The sequence below is a fragment of the Herpailurus yagouaroundi genome, unplaced genomic scaffold, assembly GCF_014898765.1.
Source record: "Herpailurus yagouaroundi ecotype Mexico unplaced genomic scaffold, PumYag 202, whole genome shotgun sequence".
Lineage (NCBI taxonomy): Eukaryota > Metazoa > Chordata > Mammalia > Carnivora > Felidae > Herpailurus > Herpailurus yagouaroundi.
In genome coordinates this window covers 6,516,389-6,535,838 of record NW_024412433.1, presented here as the reverse complement: position 1 = coordinate 6,535,838, position 19,450 = coordinate 6,516,389, and the positions used below count along the sequence as shown (strand labels likewise).

At 45.4% G+C, this 19,450-nt stretch overlaps 1 protein-coding gene across 2 annotated transcripts in view; it reads left to right on the top strand.

Moving 5' to 3' along the window:
* The window catches only part of LOC121014397 (UDP-glucuronosyltransferase 1A1-like), a 26,826-nt gene extending 7,766 nt beyond the window's left edge, over positions 1 to 19,060 (top strand). The window contains exons 1-5 of one of the 2 annotated variants that reach the window (XM_040450623.1): positions 4,638 to 5,541; positions 13,399 to 13,530; positions 14,144 to 14,231; positions 14,520 to 14,739; positions 17,632 to 19,060. In XM_040450623.1, coding sequence (XP_040306557.1) covers positions 4,678 to 5,541; positions 13,399 to 13,530; positions 14,144 to 14,231; positions 14,520 to 14,739; positions 17,632 to 17,929 — 1,602 coding nt within the window. In that variant the 5' untranslated portion in view covers positions 4,638 to 4,677 and the 3' untranslated portion in view covers positions 17,930 to 19,060. Of the gene's footprint in view, positions 1 to 4,637; positions 5,542 to 13,398; positions 13,531 to 14,143; positions 14,232 to 14,519; positions 14,740 to 17,631 lie in introns of those variants that run through there. The other variant, XM_040450622.1, reaches the window with a different exon arrangement.
* Positions 19,061 to 19,450: the final 390 nt, after the last annotated feature.

The window sequence follows — 19,450 nt, the reverse complement described above, 5'->3', positions numbered from 1 at the left end:
CCCCCCCCCCCCCCCCCCCCCCCCCGCTTCGCCCGGTGGGCGTAGACTGATGGCGGTGCGTTTAGTCTGACCCTGTGCTGAAGGTCACCCACATCGTTTGTCCAGGACAGCAGTTCTCCTGTGTTTTGGCCCCAGGACCCTTTTGCTTTAGTTTATATAGGTTGTAACAATCAATACTAACACCGTTAGAAATTAAGGCACTAAAAAAACCCCTCGATAGTCAATTTAATAGCAATAAAACCATTACACGCTAAGATAAATCATATTTCTATGGGAAAGCAACTTTTTCAAAACAAAACAATTACTGAAGAAGGGCATCATGTTACATTTTTTGTGTCTCTCTGGTTTAAAAGAAGAGAACTGGATTCTTCTGCTTCTGCAGGCAATCTATTGCTATACTACAGGTGATGTGGCCAGAGAGAGACTCCACTGTACATAAAAGAGATCATATCATGTGAGTGAAAAAGCCAGATAGTATTATGGAAATAGTTTCGACTTTGCAAAATTCCCCTAAAAAATTCTTGGGTATTCCTTTGGGGCTTTGGCCCACAGTTTGAGAACTCCTGGTCTAGTATATCAAAACTAGTAAAATTTGCTGGCAATAGGGACGCCTGGGTGGCTCAGTCAGTTAAAGGTGTGACTTCACCTCAGGTCGTATCTTAAGGTTTGTGACTTTGAGCCCCACATGGGGCTCTATGCTAACAGCTTGGAGCCTGGAGCTTGCTTCAGATTCTGTGTCTCCCTCTCTAACACTCCCCGGCTTGCACTCTGTTTCTGTCTGTCTATCTCTCTCAATAATAAACATTAACAAAAAAAGTTGCTGCTGTGTTTACAGTGCTGGTCAACTTGGGTGCAGTAATTATTTCCACTAAAACTGCTCTACCTTGACTGTGATTTTCTTTTTGGCATTTTTGGACCTCTGACTTCTCTCTATTTTCTCCTTATTCTCTGACACTGCATTTTTTGCTTTAATAAATGGTAAGTCAACACCAATAAAGGTCACTAAGCTCTAATAGGAAAATGATTAACCAATGAACTCTGTAATATTTCATCATAAAGGGTAGTAGACCCAATAAGGCACACTCTGTCACCAGAACAAACTGCTGACTTTATGTCACCAGAACAAACTGCTGACTTTAGGTCACTTTGAGGGACCGAATACAATCCTATAATCGTGGATTTGACATTTTATAATCAAGGAATAAACAGTATTAGGAAGCAGATTTGGAGTAGAGTCTAGGGTGAACCAAGCAATGTGGGAAAAGCACGATTGGGAAAGGTCAAGTGCTCCAGAATGACTGGAGGGAAAGGGGCAGAGGGAGGGGTCTAGTGAAAGGGCTGGAGAGGAGGAATGAGCTTGGACAGGTGAGCTCAAAGTCCATTCCAGTGAATTCTGAGGGCAAGCCCAAAGACTCTGAATTTTATTCTGGGTCCTAGGAGATTGTTGACCAAGGTTTCAGGGATGGTGGTGGGATAGGGCAGTGCAGGGGGCAGCTGATGGAGGGTAGACGGGGGTTGGGAGCCTTGGGGTCTGAGGCCCTGATACAGGACTATGGCATCTCTGAGACAGTGGATCCAGCAGTTGCTTGCATGGATATGGGGCCTTGAGCAAAGGAGAAGGAAAGAAGGGAAGACACCTCTGTACAAAAAACATTTACTGAGTATTTACTGCCTGCAAAACCACCTGAGTGAGTGATTCCAAAGCCGAAACCCTGCTTGTAAGGGTAGAGTCATGGCCCCAAACCATGCTGGTGCAACAGAGGCCTCAAAAAGTTCTGAGGCTTTGAGTGATGCAGGGAAAGTCATAAAATCATCACAGTGGTGACTGTGTGGGTTTACAGCCCTTTTGCTCTGGGCAATCTACAGATGAACTCTTATGACACTGAGAGTTCAGAAGAATGATTGCCCTTAATGTTTAAATTGGATTGTGAATTTCAGAATGGCAGATAGGGGTACACCCAAGGAGCCAAAACATTGCTACCTCTTTGCTACCCACCCGGAATCTTAGTCCTGGAGAATGGAAAGTGCTTGGGGTGGTGGGTGTGGGTGGGGAGCTTAGGAGCTCCCATGTGTAGGAGTGCACCTATATACAAGTAAGTACCAGACTGGATGTCTGTGGAGGAAGGATGGTGGGAAGGGAAATCTTGAGTACCTATTCTATGTACCAGAATGAGGGAGGCCCTGTGAATATGCCCACCGGACATCAAAACTTTAAAGTTAGCATTTTCTCCATGACCTTCTAACAGGTCCCTGAATATGGGTGGCCAGTGACGTCCATGGTCAAAATGCTGGGGTCTGTGCTCTCATCCTGGGATTGTAGAGAACAGCAGTGATCTCCAAAAGAAAGGGCAAGGTGATCAGTTCTGTCTGCACTTGGATTTGCCATTTCGTAGAGAGGGGCGTTTTTAAAAAATGTTTATTTTATTTTTGAGAGAGAGCCAGCGAGCAAGTGGGGGAGGGGCAGAGAGAGAGAAAGGGAGACAGAGGATCCCAAGTGGGCTCTGCATTGGCAGCGGGGAGCCCGATGTGGAGCTTGAACTCATAAATTGTGAGATCATTGAGCTGAAGTCCAACGCTCAACTAACTGAACCATCCAAGTGCCCCAGGGAGGGGCATTTCTATTTGCGACTCCTATACTTGCTCTCTGACCCTTCACTTGATCTTTTGGGGCTCCAGCTAGTGCTGGGTGTTGCTGTGGGAGCACATTCTACTTGGTCCCCAAATCCTGCCCTCTGCCTTCTCTCCATTTATTTCAATTGAGTAATGACCTTGGGAATCACAGCTTTACTTCTGACTCCTAGTTGGCTGTAAATTTTGAACCCGGCTGTAATATCTGGGAACTGCTAGAAGCCATGGGGAGCTGTAGGTAAGAGCAAGGTCTCTACGCTCTGACACTTGGGGCCCGGATCTCAGTCTGCCGCTTAGTAAATTCAGGACTCTGGCAAATCACCTTGTCTCTCTGAGCCTCAGTGTCTTCCTTTGTAAAATAGGAATAATAGTACCTGCTTTAAGGGGATACTTCTGGGGATTACATAAGATGTGTTGTAAAGTGCTAAACACCACTTTACAAACATTCTTACTGTTTCTGTTCACCTTTCCCCTTTGCTTCAATGGGGTCATCAGAATTTCTCAGAGTATCTGCTTTCCTTGGGCCTTGGGGCTGTGTGACAAGCACGGTTTCACTTACTTTTTGCTCACTTACCGATTTTCGTTTCTGACTGATAGAGTGCTCTCTCACTGCCTCTCTGAGGGAACGCGGATCTGCCCTGGAAAGGCCTTCTGTATGTGGCACACTCAGGTGGCTTTCCCTTCCTGCCATTCACTAGCCAGCGGCGTTCATTTCCTTCCTGGCGTGCCTCTCATGCATCTGCTCACCTGTTTGCGTCGTCAGTCTGTCCCTTCCGGTGGAACCGGAGTTCTGGGGAGGTGGGGGACTCATCTGGACTCATCTCTGCTGGTACCCCAGACCCAGCCCCAGGCCCAGCGCTGTGCACGCTGGACTCAGTAGGTATTTTGCTGGGTGAATGAATCAAAAAATGAGGCAGTGATTGGGCAGAGAGCCCTGAGTCACCTGTGGGGAACGTTCTTCAAGGTTACCACGGGCCCAAAGTAGGCTTGCAGTGTCTCGTTCTTTCCTTTCCATTTTATTTTTTTTTTTTTAATTTTTTTTTTCAACGTTTATTTATTTTTGGGACAGAGAGAGACAGAGCATGAACAGGGGAGGGGCAGAGAGAGAGAGGGAGACACAGAATCGGAAACAGGCTCCAGGCTCTGAGCCATCAGCCCAGAGCCCGACGCGGGGCTCGAACTCACGGACTGTGAGATCGCGACCTGGCTGAAGTCGGACGCTTAACCGACTGTGCCACCCAGGCGCCCCTCCATTTTATTTTTTTAACGCTTATTTATTTTTGAGAGAGAGAGAAGGGGGAGAGGGGCAGAGAAAGAGAGAGAGAGGGACAGAGAATCCCAAGTGGGCTCCGAGCTGTCAGCACAGAGCCTGACGCGGGGCTCGAACTCACAAACTGAGAGATCACAACCTGAGTTGAAGTCGGATGCTCAACCGACTGAGCCACCCAGCTACCCCGTGTTCTTTCCTTTCTAAAGAGACATATTCTGCTTTCTATTTCATTCCTGAAAAGGAAGTCTAATTTGTCACCCCATGGCCTTTTTCTCCCTCTCTGGTGACACTCTCTTGGTCCGTGGAAATACTCATCTAATCCATTCAAAGGTGTTGATGCTGCATTCCCTTCTCTGGCCCCTCAAGAACGGGACCTGAGTGGTTGGAAAAGAATTCCAGCCAGTCAAACGGTTGTTGTCTAATGAGGAACCTAGTACGCTTGTCCTGATCAGCACCCGGTGATGTAGGGAAGTGTTGAATCACCGTATTGTACACCTGAAATGAACTGAACTGAAATTACACTGTAGGTTTGCTAACTGGAATGAAAATAAGAACTTGAAAGTAAATAAATACAAAATAAAAATACTTGGGGGGTGGGGAAAGAGACCTAGAAAAGCTCTTAGCCCTCGTTAGTTGCACGATCTTTAGCTGACTGACAGCGACAGTCATGTGATACAATCAAACATTAACTTTGAGTGTAGATTGGTTCTTGCGACATATAAGTAGAGGAGGGCAAACCTTTGGCAGGTGAGAGGCTTGGTAGCCGATACAGGAGAACCATGGCAGCGAGGTCCCGGGGGCCACGTCCGCTTGTGCTGAGCCTGCTGCTGTGTGCCCTGAGTCCCCTTCTGTCCCAGGGCGGGAAGCTGTTGTTGGTCCCAGTGGACGGCAGCCACTGGCTGAGCTTGTTCGGGGTCATCCAGCAGCTGCACCAGCAGGGACACGACATAGTGGTCATAGCTTCTGAGGCCTCCGTGTACATTAAAGAAGGAGCGTTTTACACCTTGAAGAGCTACCCCGTCCCATTCCGGAGGGAGGACGTGGAAGCGTCTTTTACTGGTCTCGGGCTCGGGGTTTTTGAGAAGAAGCCTTTCCTGCAGCGTGTGGTCGAGACATACAAGAGGGTCAAGAAGGACTCTGCTCTGCTTTTGTCTGCCTGCTCCCACTTACTGTACAACGAGGAGCTGATGGCCTCCCTGGCGGAAAGTGGCTTCGATGCCATGTTGACAGACCCTTTCCTTCCTTGTGGCCCCATCGTGGCCCTGCGCCTGGCACTGCCTGTCGTGTTCTTCTTGCACTCACTGCCATGCGGCCTAGATTTTCAAGGTACCCTCTGCCCCAGCCCACCATCCTATGTGCCCAGGGTTCTGTCCCTTAACTCAGATCACATGACTTTCCTACAGCGGGTGAAGAACATGCTCATTCTTGCGTCAGAGGGCTTCCTGTGCAATGTGGTTTATTCCCCATATGCGTCACTTGCTTCGGAAGTCCTTCAGAAAGATGTGACTGTCCAGGACCTTATGGGCTCCGCATCGGTCTGGCTTTTCAAAAGTGACTTTGTAAAGGATTACTCCAGGCCCATCATGCCCAACATGGTTTTTATTGGTGGGATCAACTGCGCCAGCAAAAAGCCACTGTCCCAGGTGTGTATTTGAGGGGGAGCTTTACAAGCCTGTCTCCTTGCAAGTACTTTGGATGGATGAACTTGCCCCTGACATATGCTGAATGAGCACGCTGAGGTAGTGTCACATGCCCTCTTTCGTTAGTTTCTGCTGTACAAATCTCCCGGGTCTGGGGTCGTAATTTGTATCTGTCTTGGGAATCATCTTCTGGGTTATTTCTTTGTATAAGACACTTTAAGAAAGCATACTTTGGGCTCCAGTGGAGAGAAATCAAGTAGATGCAACAAAGGTTAATTGCCGTAAGCACAGAGCAGTGAGTTCGGGGATCCTTGCAGAGCACAAAAATCTGCAGCATGCACCTTCCTGCCCTTGACTGGGTTAGACACCCAAGGTTCAAGACTGCTAGAATAATTCTTTGACATCTATGGACCATGGTGGCACAAGTTGCCTTTATGTTTCTGGTGTTGAAGCTCCAGTTACTCGATAGTCTGCTAGGAAGCCGGGTCCTGCAGTCCCCTGTCTTCTAATAAGTAAACATGAGACAGTCCGATCCTGGCATTCGGCAGAAAGGTCCTGAGTCTCATCCTCTGCAATGCTGCTAAGTTAATTTTTTTCCCATAGAGATTTGAGGGATGCAAAAACATAGCATTCACAATCTTCTTCCCACATCTCAATGGAGGTGATAGAGAATAGCAGGAGAGTCTCTGTCAGTTGGGAGGTTGGGAAGGATTCTCCAAGAAGGTCACATTTCAGTGGGCATTCGTTCATTTATTTCACAAGTATTGGTTGAGGATCCATTGGTAACCTAGGCACTTTGCAGATTCTGAGTCTGGCTTCTACTAAAGGGACTCTACTCACCCTCAGACAGCACTGAATCTTATTTCCAGGGTGACTCCATTGTGATTCACATTTTAAACGATCATGTTAATGTCACGGCAAGGAGAAACTCTAGACAGCAGAAGGATCCCTGCGGGAGAACTCCAGTGCTGTGTGGATGCCTCCACTCCGTTGCCGCATGACCAGATCACCTCTGTGAGGCTCTGATTCCTCCCCCATAATGTGAAGCGACATCTGGTGACTCCTACCAATAAGATTCTGATACCCCAACAGACCAGCAGGCCTGTTGGAGAAGTATGTGCCTGACGAGGTTATCTGCTTAAGAAAGGAGATGGTGTTGAGTTTTTAGAAAGCAAAACGACAAAACCTCATGTTAATAGAAAACCAGTCATAATTCTCTTTCATATATAGGAAAAGGTGAAATATTACCAAACCAGTGGGCACATCATAGATCAAAGGAAAGAGAGCTAGTCAGCATGGCCAAGTTAAGAGTGAAATTAAAGAGAAATATTTTTGGCATCATTCTATAGGATCCAAGTGAAAATGATTGTTTGACATTTACTTTGAAATTTAAAACTTTGGAGATGTGCATGCATAATAGAAACTCCATTTGAAATAGAAGGGTTTGTTTATAAACCTGCATGGAATGTCCCCAGTTACACTGGCCTTCTTTCTACTCCTGGGACATTCCAAAATCTTTCCCGGTTCAGGACCCTTGAACTTGACGGTCTGTCTTTCTGGGATGCTGTGCCTGAGTTTGTGAGGTAGCTGTCTTCTTATTTTTCAGATGAGCTGCGTTATCACTTCCTCAGGGAGTCCTTCTCTCCAAGATAGCGTCCTGTGCTATTTCCTTCATAGCCCATTAAATACCGCAGTCATTTCATTTAGATAATTGTTTATTGACCATCTCTTCCATACATGTGGGGGCGGGGACCACTTCTGCCCGTCACTGCATCCTTAACACTTGGCAAAAGGTCTGCCCGTGATTGGTGTAAATATCAGCGTAAATATCAGAGTCTAATAGGCGCTTACCAAATGTTTGTTAAAGGAATGAATGAAAACCAACAAAGGGCGTGAACTGAGGACTAGTCACCAGATAGGCAGTGATCTCCACCAGTTTTCTGGACTCCTACAATTACATACAAATATAGGTACCTGTAGGTAAGTTTTTGTTCTTCATTTTACGAATAAGGTAACAATATATCCCCACTGCTCACCTATCAGTATGTCCTGAATGTCGTTTTGGTTCTAAATATTATATCTAGTTTTTAAAACCGTTCCATGTTTCATGGTATCTATGGGCCGCAGGTCATTCTGTTTGTCACCTAATATATATTAGCAAGGAAATTTATACTCCAGAGTCTTGCTCTTCCTGGTGCTACTTCAAATATTACCTTAACCAAAGATCAAGTCGTTTGTAGTTTTCTTCATATTTTTCTGTTCCTTTCTGGGTCAGATTTTCTTAAGTATTTTACCCTTTTTTTTTTTTTTTTGGTCATTACTGTGAATGTGATAGTTTTTCCATTTCTGCCTGTAGCTGGTTATCTACTCACTATTCAGCCCCAAATAAAAATTCAGCCAACTCAAAATATTGATTCTGTCATTTAAAAAACCAGTAGGCTGGCTTTCATCAATAAAGAAAATGTGATTTCTTCTGTTGTAAATTCCATGCCAACTATTGGTCTTATTTAAAAAAATTTTTTTTAATGTTTATTTATTTTTGAGAGAGAGAGAGAGACAGAGTGTGAGAGGGAGAGGGGCAGAGAGAGAAGGAGACAGAATCCAAAGCAGGCTCCAGGCTCTGAGCTGTCAGCATGGAGCTCAATGTGGGGCTTGAATCCACAAACCATGAGATCATGGCCTGAGCTGAAGTCAGACGTTCAACCGACTGAGCCATCCAGGTGCCCCTCAAATATTGGTCTTATTGAATTCACTAGAATCTTTCAAAATAATTGAATAATGTTGGCAATCACGAGGATTCTTGCTCCTGATTGTAATGAAGATTGATTTTCTTTTTTTTCTTTTAAGGTTTATTTATTTTGAGAGAGAGTGAGGGACCAAGAATGCAAGCAGGATAGGGTCAGAGAGAGAGGCGAGAGAGAGAGAATTCCAAGTAGGCTCCACACTATCAGCGTGGAGCCTGATGTGGGGCTCGAACCCATGAATTGTGAGCTCATGACTTGAGCCGAAACCAAGAGTCAGACACAACCGACTGAGTCACCCAGGTGCCCCCTGAAGATTGATTTTCATTTCATCATTTTGTATTATGTTTGCCATTGTTCTTTGGCAAATAGCCTTTATTTATTTAAATGATTTTCTTCTTTAGGATGTTTAACAGGAGTGGCTACAGAATTTTATCAACTGTCTTTCTCAGTATCATAGTTTTTAGCATCATTTATTGATATATATATATATATATATATGTTTTAAAGTTTATTTATCTTGAGAGAGAGAGAAAGAGAGGCAGAGGAGGGAGGGGTAGAGAGAGATAGAATCTCAAGCAGGCTCTGCACTGTCAGCCCAGAGCCTGATGCAGGACTCAATGTCACGAACCATGAGATCATGATGAGATCATGACCTGAGCCGAAATCAAGAGTCAAGACTCATCCGACTGAGTCACCCAGGCGCCCCTCCATATATTTTTTCCCCTGTAAATTTCTCTAAGTGGTGAGTTGTGTTGACTAAGTGTTAGTTGCTGCCTTGTTTGGTGCAAACAAGCCTCAGTGTGAGAATGTCTTTGTAAACTGTACCTGGCAGAAGCCCTCTTTGTCCTACTTAATATTTTTAATTTGAAATTCCACTTTTTTGATATTAATATCACTGCTCCTGCACTATCTTGCTATTTCCCTAGTGTCTTTTTGGCACCCCTTTGTCTTCAAGCTTTCTTTTTTTTTCTTTTTAAATAACATGGAGCTGATATTTTTAGCCTGGTTGAGAGAATTTTGCCAGTTTGCAGTTCATTTAAAAATTGATAGATTGGATTCTAACTTTCTCAATTTACTTTATTTTTATTTTATGTGGTCATTTTTCCTTTTCCTGATTTTTGCTGGTTTGTCAAGTTGCTATTCATTTTCTTTTTTCCCTTTTGTTTATTTTTTATTTTAGAGAGAGAGAGAGAGGGAGTGCAAGTGGGGGGAGGGGCAGAGGGAGAGGAGGGGAAAGAGAAAATCCCAAGCAGGCTCCATGCTAGTGCAGAGCCCGATGTAGGGCTTGATCTCACAACCCTGAGATCATGAACTGAACCAGAATCAAGAGTTGGACGCTCAACCAACTGAGCCACCCAGGCACCCCACATCCCCTTCGTTAATTAAAGAATCTTACTCCATGCTCCCATTCCTTTAGCAGAGATCGTGATGGTCCCAATGCTCTTGGTCAAAGTCCTGATCTTCAAGAATAAAGATAAGATGCAATATTTAGTTGATAAGGAGAGTCCATAGGGACTCTGGGAAGTCCCTACTCCATAGGGAAAGCACACCTGGCATCAGACATGTGTGGGATGCCTGATGGACAAAAGATAGTAGAACAGCATTGAGAGCAAAGGAATGAAGCTGAAGAATTCCAAGATATCATTCCCCGCTCAGAGTGAGAGACCATCATTGTGGACAGCAGCGATTCAGAGATGATATCCACCCAGACATGTTGGGTCTGAGGAAAACACCCAAAGAGAAGGTGGGTGAGAACAGAGACTTAGAGGTGGAGAGAAGAGAGAGTGGTGAGCAAGGAAGCTTGTGGTCTTTGTCAGTGGCTCTGCATGCGTAGTGATAAACCAACTGGTTTCCAACATGCCAAGTGTTTACCAAGGGTTTTGAGAAACAGAAGCCATTTGGGAAGAGAAAATCTAATAAAGGCCTGGAACTCAAAATACTAAACTCTCAGCAGAAGCTAGGATCTCTGTTAAAGACTTCAATGAGGTGGGCAGGTGTTTTCACTTCAGAGGTGGCCTCGTGCATTTTGAAAGGGGATAAGAGGTGGAGGAATCCAGGATTATCTTCAGTTAACACACCGCCTCACTCTTTGACCATACCAGAGTTTGTGGAGTTAGGGCCAGGTTCATGGGAAGTTTTGCCAGTAGGGTGTGGACCTCACCGTTATTAAATCCCAGAAGAGCTTGCCGAGAGTGGACGTTGCCCATGACAACACCAGCTCTGCAGTTTGCCCTTCCATGATCTGTAGATGAACTTCTGTGACATTTAAACTTTAGTCTTGCTATTTAACTTTGGGTGTTTACGGACCTATGGATTCCTTTTTACGGTAATCACACCTGGCTGGGTGCTGAGTGGGTGTGGAGGAGTGTGCAAGGAGGTGAAACCAGATATGGCCCTTTGTAGACATAGTTAGAGGAAGAATGGGTTTCATGCAGGAGGGAAGGTCCTGGGAAGTGAGGTAAGCCATGTACCTTCACTCAGGAGAAAGAGCTCAAAAGGTCCTTGGAGAGGAGCCATCTTTCCCCAGGAAAGAAGGATGTAGTGCATCCTGGGGAGGAAGGACTTCAGAAAAGCCATCCTTAGGAGGTCTTTGCCACAAACCAAAAATGCAGCATGGCAGTGGGGAGGATGATGCTGGCCTCCCCAACCTTTCAGATGAGCCCCATGGAGAAGGCCCAGGACACAGCCACTAGGAGCTAGAAACCTTGAAGAGAGCTGCTGGGATGGGATGGGGGTGAGGACCAGGCAGGAGGCTCACCCCTGAGGAGATGTTGGGGCTTTCCTGGCCATGCTCTGAACCAAATTTGAAAAAAAGTCCCTTAAAATCATGTGTGCTGAGGCCTGTCAGAAGTCTTCTACGTGTCACTCCGGGGTGGCCAGTGTTCTGGTCTGTCCGGGACTGAAAGTGTCATATCCCAGGAAACCCCTCAGTTCTGGGCAAACCCTACCGCATCACACAGTCTCAATATCCGTGGCATTCTTGGGAGACATAGAAAACCATTTGGGAGATTCTAAGGGAGTTAATTAGATCATTGATAACGTACAGTTGGGGGGAAATTGCCATACTCACACCTTGCTCTGTTTCCTCTATGTGGGGTTGCCATGCTGTGTGTGTGTGCGTGTGTGTGTGTGTGTGTGTGCACATGCATGTGTGCATGCCTGAGTGTGTATGTACTTTGCCTGATGACCAAGTACTCTGGAGTTGGCTTTGAAGGTTGGGGTCAGATCAGACTGAGCTGTGATTATCGCTGAGGGTTGAGTCTGGGGGCTTCCTTACTCTCTTCCGGGGGTCACAGCCACCACTCATGACTCAATGCAGCTAATACTGCTATTCTGATTGGATTAATTTTTGGTTGCTACCTCTCAGAGCTTTTGTTTGACATCCGTCTCTAAAGTCGATTCCTTATTACTTCAGGGGTAGGGCCTCGATAGGTCATAATCTGTGATCTGCACTTACTAGTGGGGTCCCCACCATCACTGTCTCTCACTCTTATACACACAGACACTTCTAAGATCCCATCCCCCTGCTTCATCCACGGAAACGACAGATCGTTCATCTTCCAGTAGTTGTCAGGTTCATTATTCACTAGAAAACCACTCGCAGTTCAAATACACCAAAACTCACTCCATTAAAAAAAGTTGCTCCTCGAAAAAGAAGATGATTTCGTCGCAATAGAGCAGTATCCGCAATGGGAAAGGCTGACTTAGACCCCGCCATTTTCTAATGACGTGGTCTTGCACGCAAGGCCCAGGTGGAGGGCTTGTCACACAGCCCCTCTCTGCGTTTCATTCCTTGTTCCTTGGGTCATCTGGTCCAGAAGTTTCTTCAGAAACAAGCCCCACTGCTTTGTCTTGAGCTTTGTCCTAACAGCCAAGGCTGCAATGCCCGATGGCGGTCACGGTTGGAGGAGTGGAGCGGCCTTGCAGCTGCAATCTTCCTTGGATGGCGGCGAAGGATATACTGCTCGAAGGAATCAGGACACGGAAGCATCTCTGGAACGGGACATGAACACTCCAGGGGGGTCATGTGCTGGGTGGGTTGAGACTCACTGCCTGTTTATCCTTCCCCCCCGGTGGCTTGGGTACTCAGGGTTTTCTCACATGCCCCTGACCTTCTCTGAACTCCACAGAGGGGGCTCAGATCCTGATGCACACTTAGCAAGGTTTTCTCTTCCGCTTTTGTATCTTTCACGCTTAGGGAGATTTTCCGCTTTTGACAGTACTTTATGAAACCAGCAAAGAGAGATTCAGGTGTCTTTCTGTATGTTCTTGCTAAGGCAGGAAAGTTGACTTCCATTCTTCAGAAAGCTCTTCTCCAGGAAAGGTGGGGAAATGCCAGGTTGACTGGTTAAATTTCAGCACTGAGTTGACATGAATATGATCCCCAATCACCCCCGTGTATTGGCTGTGGGAAAGCAAGAATTGTTAAAGGTTGTCTTGGCTATTTGAGGGTTTTCCTTAATTGTGAGCCTCATCCTCAACACTATTTGCGGCTTCGTACCTTGACTCATTCGTTCTTTCAACATAAAAGGAATATTCCAGAAGCCTTGAAAAGTAATATACATCTTTACTGTGGATTTTCTTAAAGGGGCTGTGCAGGAGTTTTAGAGTCTGCAGAAAGCTTTCTGAAATTCTCTTTGGGCAGCTTTCCTCTCTTCCAATGTCTCCCTTCACCAATCTGCTAAACGGTTCTCTCCCCTCTCTGTGACACTCATCCACCTTTCCTCCCTCCTTCCACACTGCCTGCTGCTCTCTCCATCAATCCCTTTCCTGAAAGCCTGCTTTCTCCCAAGATGCTCTCAGATGCTTGAAGCCCCTGGAAAGTGGATCTGGTCTTACCTCTGATTGCTTTTCCTTTGGGAAATTAGCACACTACCTGGATTCTACATCTCAAAGAAGAACCCAGAAGATAACCAGATAAGCAAGAAGCCTTCCTCCTGTGGAAGGAATAACGGGGGAAGGAAGTCTATAACATGCACTAATATTTTGTGTCTCTAACACACACACAGAGACACACGTATTCTTAACATGAAGAGATAGGATTCATAGCTGAATGGATGCAGTTCCCAAAGAACGTGAGAAGAAAATTAACTGTAAATTTCTCTTCTGGTTCTAGGAATTTGAAGCCTATGTTAATGCTTCTGGAGAACATGGAATTGTGGTTTTCTCTTTGGGCTCCATGGTCTCAGAGATTCCCAAGGAGAAAGCTATGGAAATTGCTGATGCTTTGGGCAAAATACCTCAGACAGTAAGAACATGCCATACAATTCTGTACCTTCTGTATCTGTATCTTCACAAGAGTTGGAACCCCAGATTTCTAGTATCGGAGTTAATCCTATCAGTTGGACTTTAGGCTTGGGGTTCCCTGCGATTTCCTGATTACTAATCCAAAGGTCTTTTTACCGTGTCACTCTCAACTGTTCTGTTAAACCGCGGTCTGCTTTCCTTGGAGGTCTCATTTTCTCTAAGAAAGTCAACAGCATATTACGGAGAATTTATTTTATCGACAAAATGAACAGGACAGTGTTTCTTCATGTTACATAAGGAGTATTTCTACAAAAAAAGCTGCTGGTCAGGACACAGGATTCATTTCTTATATTGCTGCGCCTATAATTCTACACCCACTCGTTTTATTAAGTAAACTTTCCCCTGAAGTGCAGAAATGTGCAAAAGTCATAAATGTACAGCTTGGTGGATTTGCACAAATTCACAGCTTGTTACCAGTCCCCAGGAGCCTTCCCAGTTGCTACACCTCCCTCCCCTGCCAAGGTTATGTTCATTCAGTGGACTCTACATTCTAGCGTCTGTGGCAGATGTTTCGGAATCATTGTGTTTTTAAACTCTGTTCCTGTCTCTGCAAGGTCCTGTGGCGGTATACTGGCACTCCACCACCAAATCTTGCGAAGAACACAATACTTGTCAAGTGGCTTCCCCAGAATGATCTGCTTGGTATGTGAGCGGGCTCTGGCGTGTAGGTCAAACCCAAGTGCAATTACGAAAGTGGCTTGCGTGTGGCTGTTCTAAAGGATTATTTAGCCGGAACATATCATGGCCAACGTATTCCACGTTGCTTTTTACCTCGTGGGGTATCTCACCCCACGTTTTCCTCTGCAGACTTCTGCAAAAGCCACATGTGGATGGCACTGAGTCCTTAGCATGCTTGCAGGGCATAGATGGTGTCAGACCGTGCAACTCGGTGACCTGACTGCTGGCATCCTTCCCTGTTTTGCTTCTCAGGTCACCCGAAGGCTCGTGCCTTCATCACACATTCTGGCTCCCATGGCATATACGAGGGGATATGCAACGGCGTTCCCATGGTGATGCTGCCCTTATTTGGTGATCAGATGGACAACTCGAAGCGCATGGAGACCCGGGGGGCTGGATTGACCTTGAACGTCCTGGAAATGACTTCTGAAGATTTAGCAAATGCCCTAAAAGCTGTCATCAATGACAAAAGGTAAGAGAAAATGTACAGAGGAATACTACTTGTATCTTGGCCATCACATTCACAATAAATATTCAAATGTGAAAACAAATACATAAAAACCTAATTAATAAGTAAGATGACTTTGGGATTATTATTATGCATTTCATTAAAGGATGCTTTAATTCCTAGAGAACTTCTCATAGAAATGATTTGGGGCGCCTGGGTGGCGCAGTCGGTTAAGCGTCCGACTTCAGCCAGGTCACGATCTCGCGGTCCGTGAGTTCGAGCCCCGCGTCAGGCTCTGGGCTGATGGCTCAGAGCCTGAAGCCTGTTTCCGATTCTGTGTCTCCCTCTCTCTCTGCCCCTCCCCCATTCATGCTCTGTCTCTCTCTGTCCCAAAAATAAATAAATGTTGAAAAAAAAAATTAAAAAAAAAAAGAAATGATTTTAAAGAGTTTTTTTTTCAATTTTTTAAGTTTATTTATTTATTTTGAGAGAGAGAGAGAGAGGAAGGGAGGGAGAGCACGAGTGGGGGAGGGGTAGAGAGAGAGAATCCCAAGCAGGCTGTCAGTGCAGAGCATGATGTGGGGCTTGATCTCACAAACTTAGAGCTCATGATCTGAGCTGAGATCAAGATCAAGAATCAGACGTTTAACTGAGCCATCCAGCCGCCCCAAAACTGATTTTAAATATTATTTCCCTTGGTAGGCTTAAAACTTCAATTTGTTAAAAAATATTGTCACCAAGTAGATGTCTACTCTATGAGATTCTACAAAGAGAGAAATATTCCGTAATGAACCTAGTGTCCATAAGATAAAAACAAAGAGCTTAGAAGCATAGTTCTCCCTAGCACTGAAACCCGTGAGAAATTTTGTCCATGGGGATTTATACCTGGGGGGGGGGTGTCATGTGATATCCCAAAGGCTTGTGATAAAGCAAAGGTGAGTTTATTCAAATATGGCTCTGAAAGAATTCAAGAGGCAAAAGCCATCAGATCAAATGGTCTTTGCGTGGAATTTATTGTATTGATGTCAAGTTCACTAGTAACAGCTTGGTCAAAACCTTGTGGGAAGAAGTGATAGCCAGGGTGGACTTCGTCCAACAATTAACAGCGCGCGTGTGCATGTGCATGTATGAGTGCGTGTGCATGTGTGTGTCTCCATGAGAGTGGAGTCTTCACCCATAGTTGCTTCATCTTGAAAAAGACATCAGTTAGAAGGACAGATGTGGAAAACTGGAGTGTGTTCAGATGGGAGGAGACATTGCACAGGGTGACACAGTGAGGCTGGGCAAGGAAAAATGGGGGAGAGGTGGGGTGCCCACATGTGTGGTGCCAATGGATGGAGAAGAAAAGCCCACATAACCCAGGGGTAAATGCCCAGAGTGCCATCCCTCTCTTCTGAATGGCGCCTTCCGGCCGCCCAGCTTGTTGGGGTCAGGATGTGCTGCTCACACATCGGCGCCACGGAACCCCGACTTCTCTCCACGTGCTGACAAAACTTGTTCCTGAGGTTCACATTCGTAATGCAATTTTGATCTTTTGTTCCGTGATACAGACGACTATCTGGAACCTAAAAATGACTTGGTAAAAGTTCTCTTATTTTTTTTATTTTTTATTTTTTATTTTTTAATTTTTTTTTCAACGTTTATTTATTTTTGGGACAGAGAGAGACAGAGCATGAACGGGGGAGGGGCAGAGAGAGAGGGAGACACAGAATCGGAAACAGGCTCCAGGCTCTGAGCCATCAGCCCAGAGCCCGATGCGGGGCTCGAACTCACGGACCGTGAGATCGTGACCTGGCTGAAGTCGGACGCTTAACCGACTGCACCACCCAGGTGCCCCAGTTCTCTTATTTTTTAAAAACGTTCATCAATCAGCCTGAGAGTTTAGCTAACTGCATTTGTTTGTGAGTTCTCGCTACCTAATTGTGAATCTCCCTGTTCCCAACACTCTACACGGGGACGTAAAATAAAGACATCAGACGATGCAGCCAGGCCATAACAGGTGCTCAATAAATAATGAGTGAATGAAAGTTATAGAAAATCTATCTTGTTTAAGAGAAGATTTATACAAAAGAAGATGTTTAACAGGCCTTATGGTCAAATATTGCTATCACAATACAATAATGTATCCAAATAAAATGGCAGACCTGTTTAAAGGCGGCAATTATCATAATTACTCCTGAATAAAAGTGTCTTCCGTTTTTCTCTTTCTTCTCCCTTTCCTTTCCTTTTTTCCTCCCCTACCTTCTCTTTCTTCTCGCAGTGCATCCACACTAAGGGTCGAAACATCTAACCCCGTTTGGATGTGGATGTTCCGATTCAGCTACCAACGCTGTCTAAAATAAACAAAAATCCATTTTGTTTCCCAGGCTGCATAGACACAGCCTCATGCTACAGTTAGCACTTGGACGGTGTGATGCTTCACCAATGGAAAGTATGCCACCACCTTGAGAGGGCACTTACAAATGGCTTTGACTTTGAGTAGATGTGATTGTTTAAAACTGTGAGAGGGAAACTGCTCATAATTTCTGACATGACCTTTTCCTTTATTTCTTTCTCTTATTATAAAGAGTCATCTAATTTCCTACAAAAATATCATGAAAAAGAAGAGAAGAAAACAGGAAGCTAGGTTCAAATAATTTAATATTATAATTTTGGCTTCTTGTTTTCTTTCTACGTTGTTTTTTTTTTTTATTTCAGAGATAAAGACCAGTTAGTGTGTGTGTGTGTGTGTGTGTGTATGTGTGTGTGTGAGATGTATGGTGTGTGTGTGTGTGTGTTCTTTTTGGCCATAATGGAAACACATTTCCTCTACCAAGTTTGTAAAATCTGGGAGCCTTCCCAACCACAGCAAGCCTAGAGGGAGGATGGTCAGTATGGTTGGTGTTCCAGAATTCACGTCACTGTCTTTGTGTTTAGCTACAAGGAGAACATCATGCGCCTGTCCAGCCTGCACAAGGACCGCCCCATCGAGCCCCTGGACCTGGCTGTGTTCTGGGTAGAGTTCGTGATGAGGCACAAGGGAGCCCCGCACCTGCGCCCTGCAGCCCACGATCTCACCTGGTACCAGTACCACTCTGTGGACGTGATCGGCTTCCTCCTGGCCATTGTGCTGGGCGTTGTCTTCATCACGTACAAATGCTGTGCCTTCGGCTGCCGGAAGTGCTTTGGGAAAAAAGGACGAGTTAAGAAATCTCACAAGTCTAAGACACACTGAGAGGGAGGTGGGAAGTGAGGTGACCCAAAGTTGCAACCAGAGGCAACGTTAAATTTATGTTATGCTTATTCAAGAAATACTTAGCCCTAAGGGAGATACCCCGTGGGTTTTTTTTTTTAAATAGAAACAATCTAGGGGCGCCTGGGTGGTTCAGTCAGTTAAGCATTTGACTCTTGATTTTGGCTCAGGTCATCGTCTCACGGTTGTGAGGTCAAGCTCCGAGTTGGGCTCTGCACTGAGCGTGGAGCCTGCCTGGGATTCTCTCTCTGCCCCTCCCCTCCCCCCCTCAAAAATAAACAGATAAACAAACTTTAAAATAAAAGCAATCTAACTGCTAGTCACACCTAGAGGTAGAGATACTTGAATATGTTTTCTGCCCCCTTTAGGATCTTTAATTTGGACTACGTTCGTCACTTCAGATGACTTTCCAGGGGGGTTGGGCAGGTGCCTCCTGCACTTCCCATTACTTTTCTTACTCAGCAAATGAGGCTTGTTTGGGGGCACAGGTTCCAGGTGGTCTTACCCCCTCTACCTGGGAGGACAGCTCTAACATCGTTGTCTGGCTTCTGTAGACTGTTGCGATCAATTCTGTCACCAGTAATGGCAGGTCCTAACTTGCATTCATGCTTCACAGATGTCACTTTGTGTATACAAAGAAGGAAACATTTGTTCCTTTAGGGCATAGTGCCTTGTACTTGAAATAAATGAATGACCTAGGGGCGCCTGGGTGGCTCATTCAGTTAAGCGTCTGACTCTTGATTTTGGCTCAGGTCGTGAGATCTTGCGTTCGTGAGATCAGACGCCACATCCAGCTCTGTGCTGATAACACGGAACCTACTTGGGATTCTCTCTCTCCCATTCTCTCTCTCTCTCTCTCTATCAAAATAAAGAAAAATAAACTTAACAAAATAAATCATTGGCACAGGTTCTTTTGAGAACAGTGTCTGATTTCTGGCTTTAGGGAAAAGTATGATGTATAAAATTGATGAGTGGTGGGCTCAAGGGTATCATCGTGGCTTGTGTGCCAAATGGATCTGAATTTGAGGGAAGCCCAAAGCACAGTGTCTCATAAGTGTATTTTCTCTGGTGTTTTCCACAACTAAAGACATTAATAAATTCATAGAAATTCTATCTCTTAGGTGTTCTTCTCTTCATTGTTGTTGCATTTATTTGCTGTTACGCTACCCGTGCTAATTCCGCAAATAATACACCAGTATGACAGAACTTTTGGTCGTCCAATCAGGAATGTGGAGGGAGGGGTTGCAGAGGGAAAACATGGCCACCAGAAGCCATGACTGACCCCGGTGGTCAGGGGAGAGGGAGCTAGTGAGCCGGGGACAGGCTCCCGGATGTGTCCACTACACGTTTATGTTGTGTCCGTTTTCCCCACATCCTGCCTTGGTGCTTCTCGTGCATTTAAAGTCACGGGTTTCTACAGATACTTATTTTCAACTTAGTTCCTGTAGAAGCAGAGGTAGGAAGCCCGGTAGAGTGACAGCACACGAGGGTGGCCGATTTCAT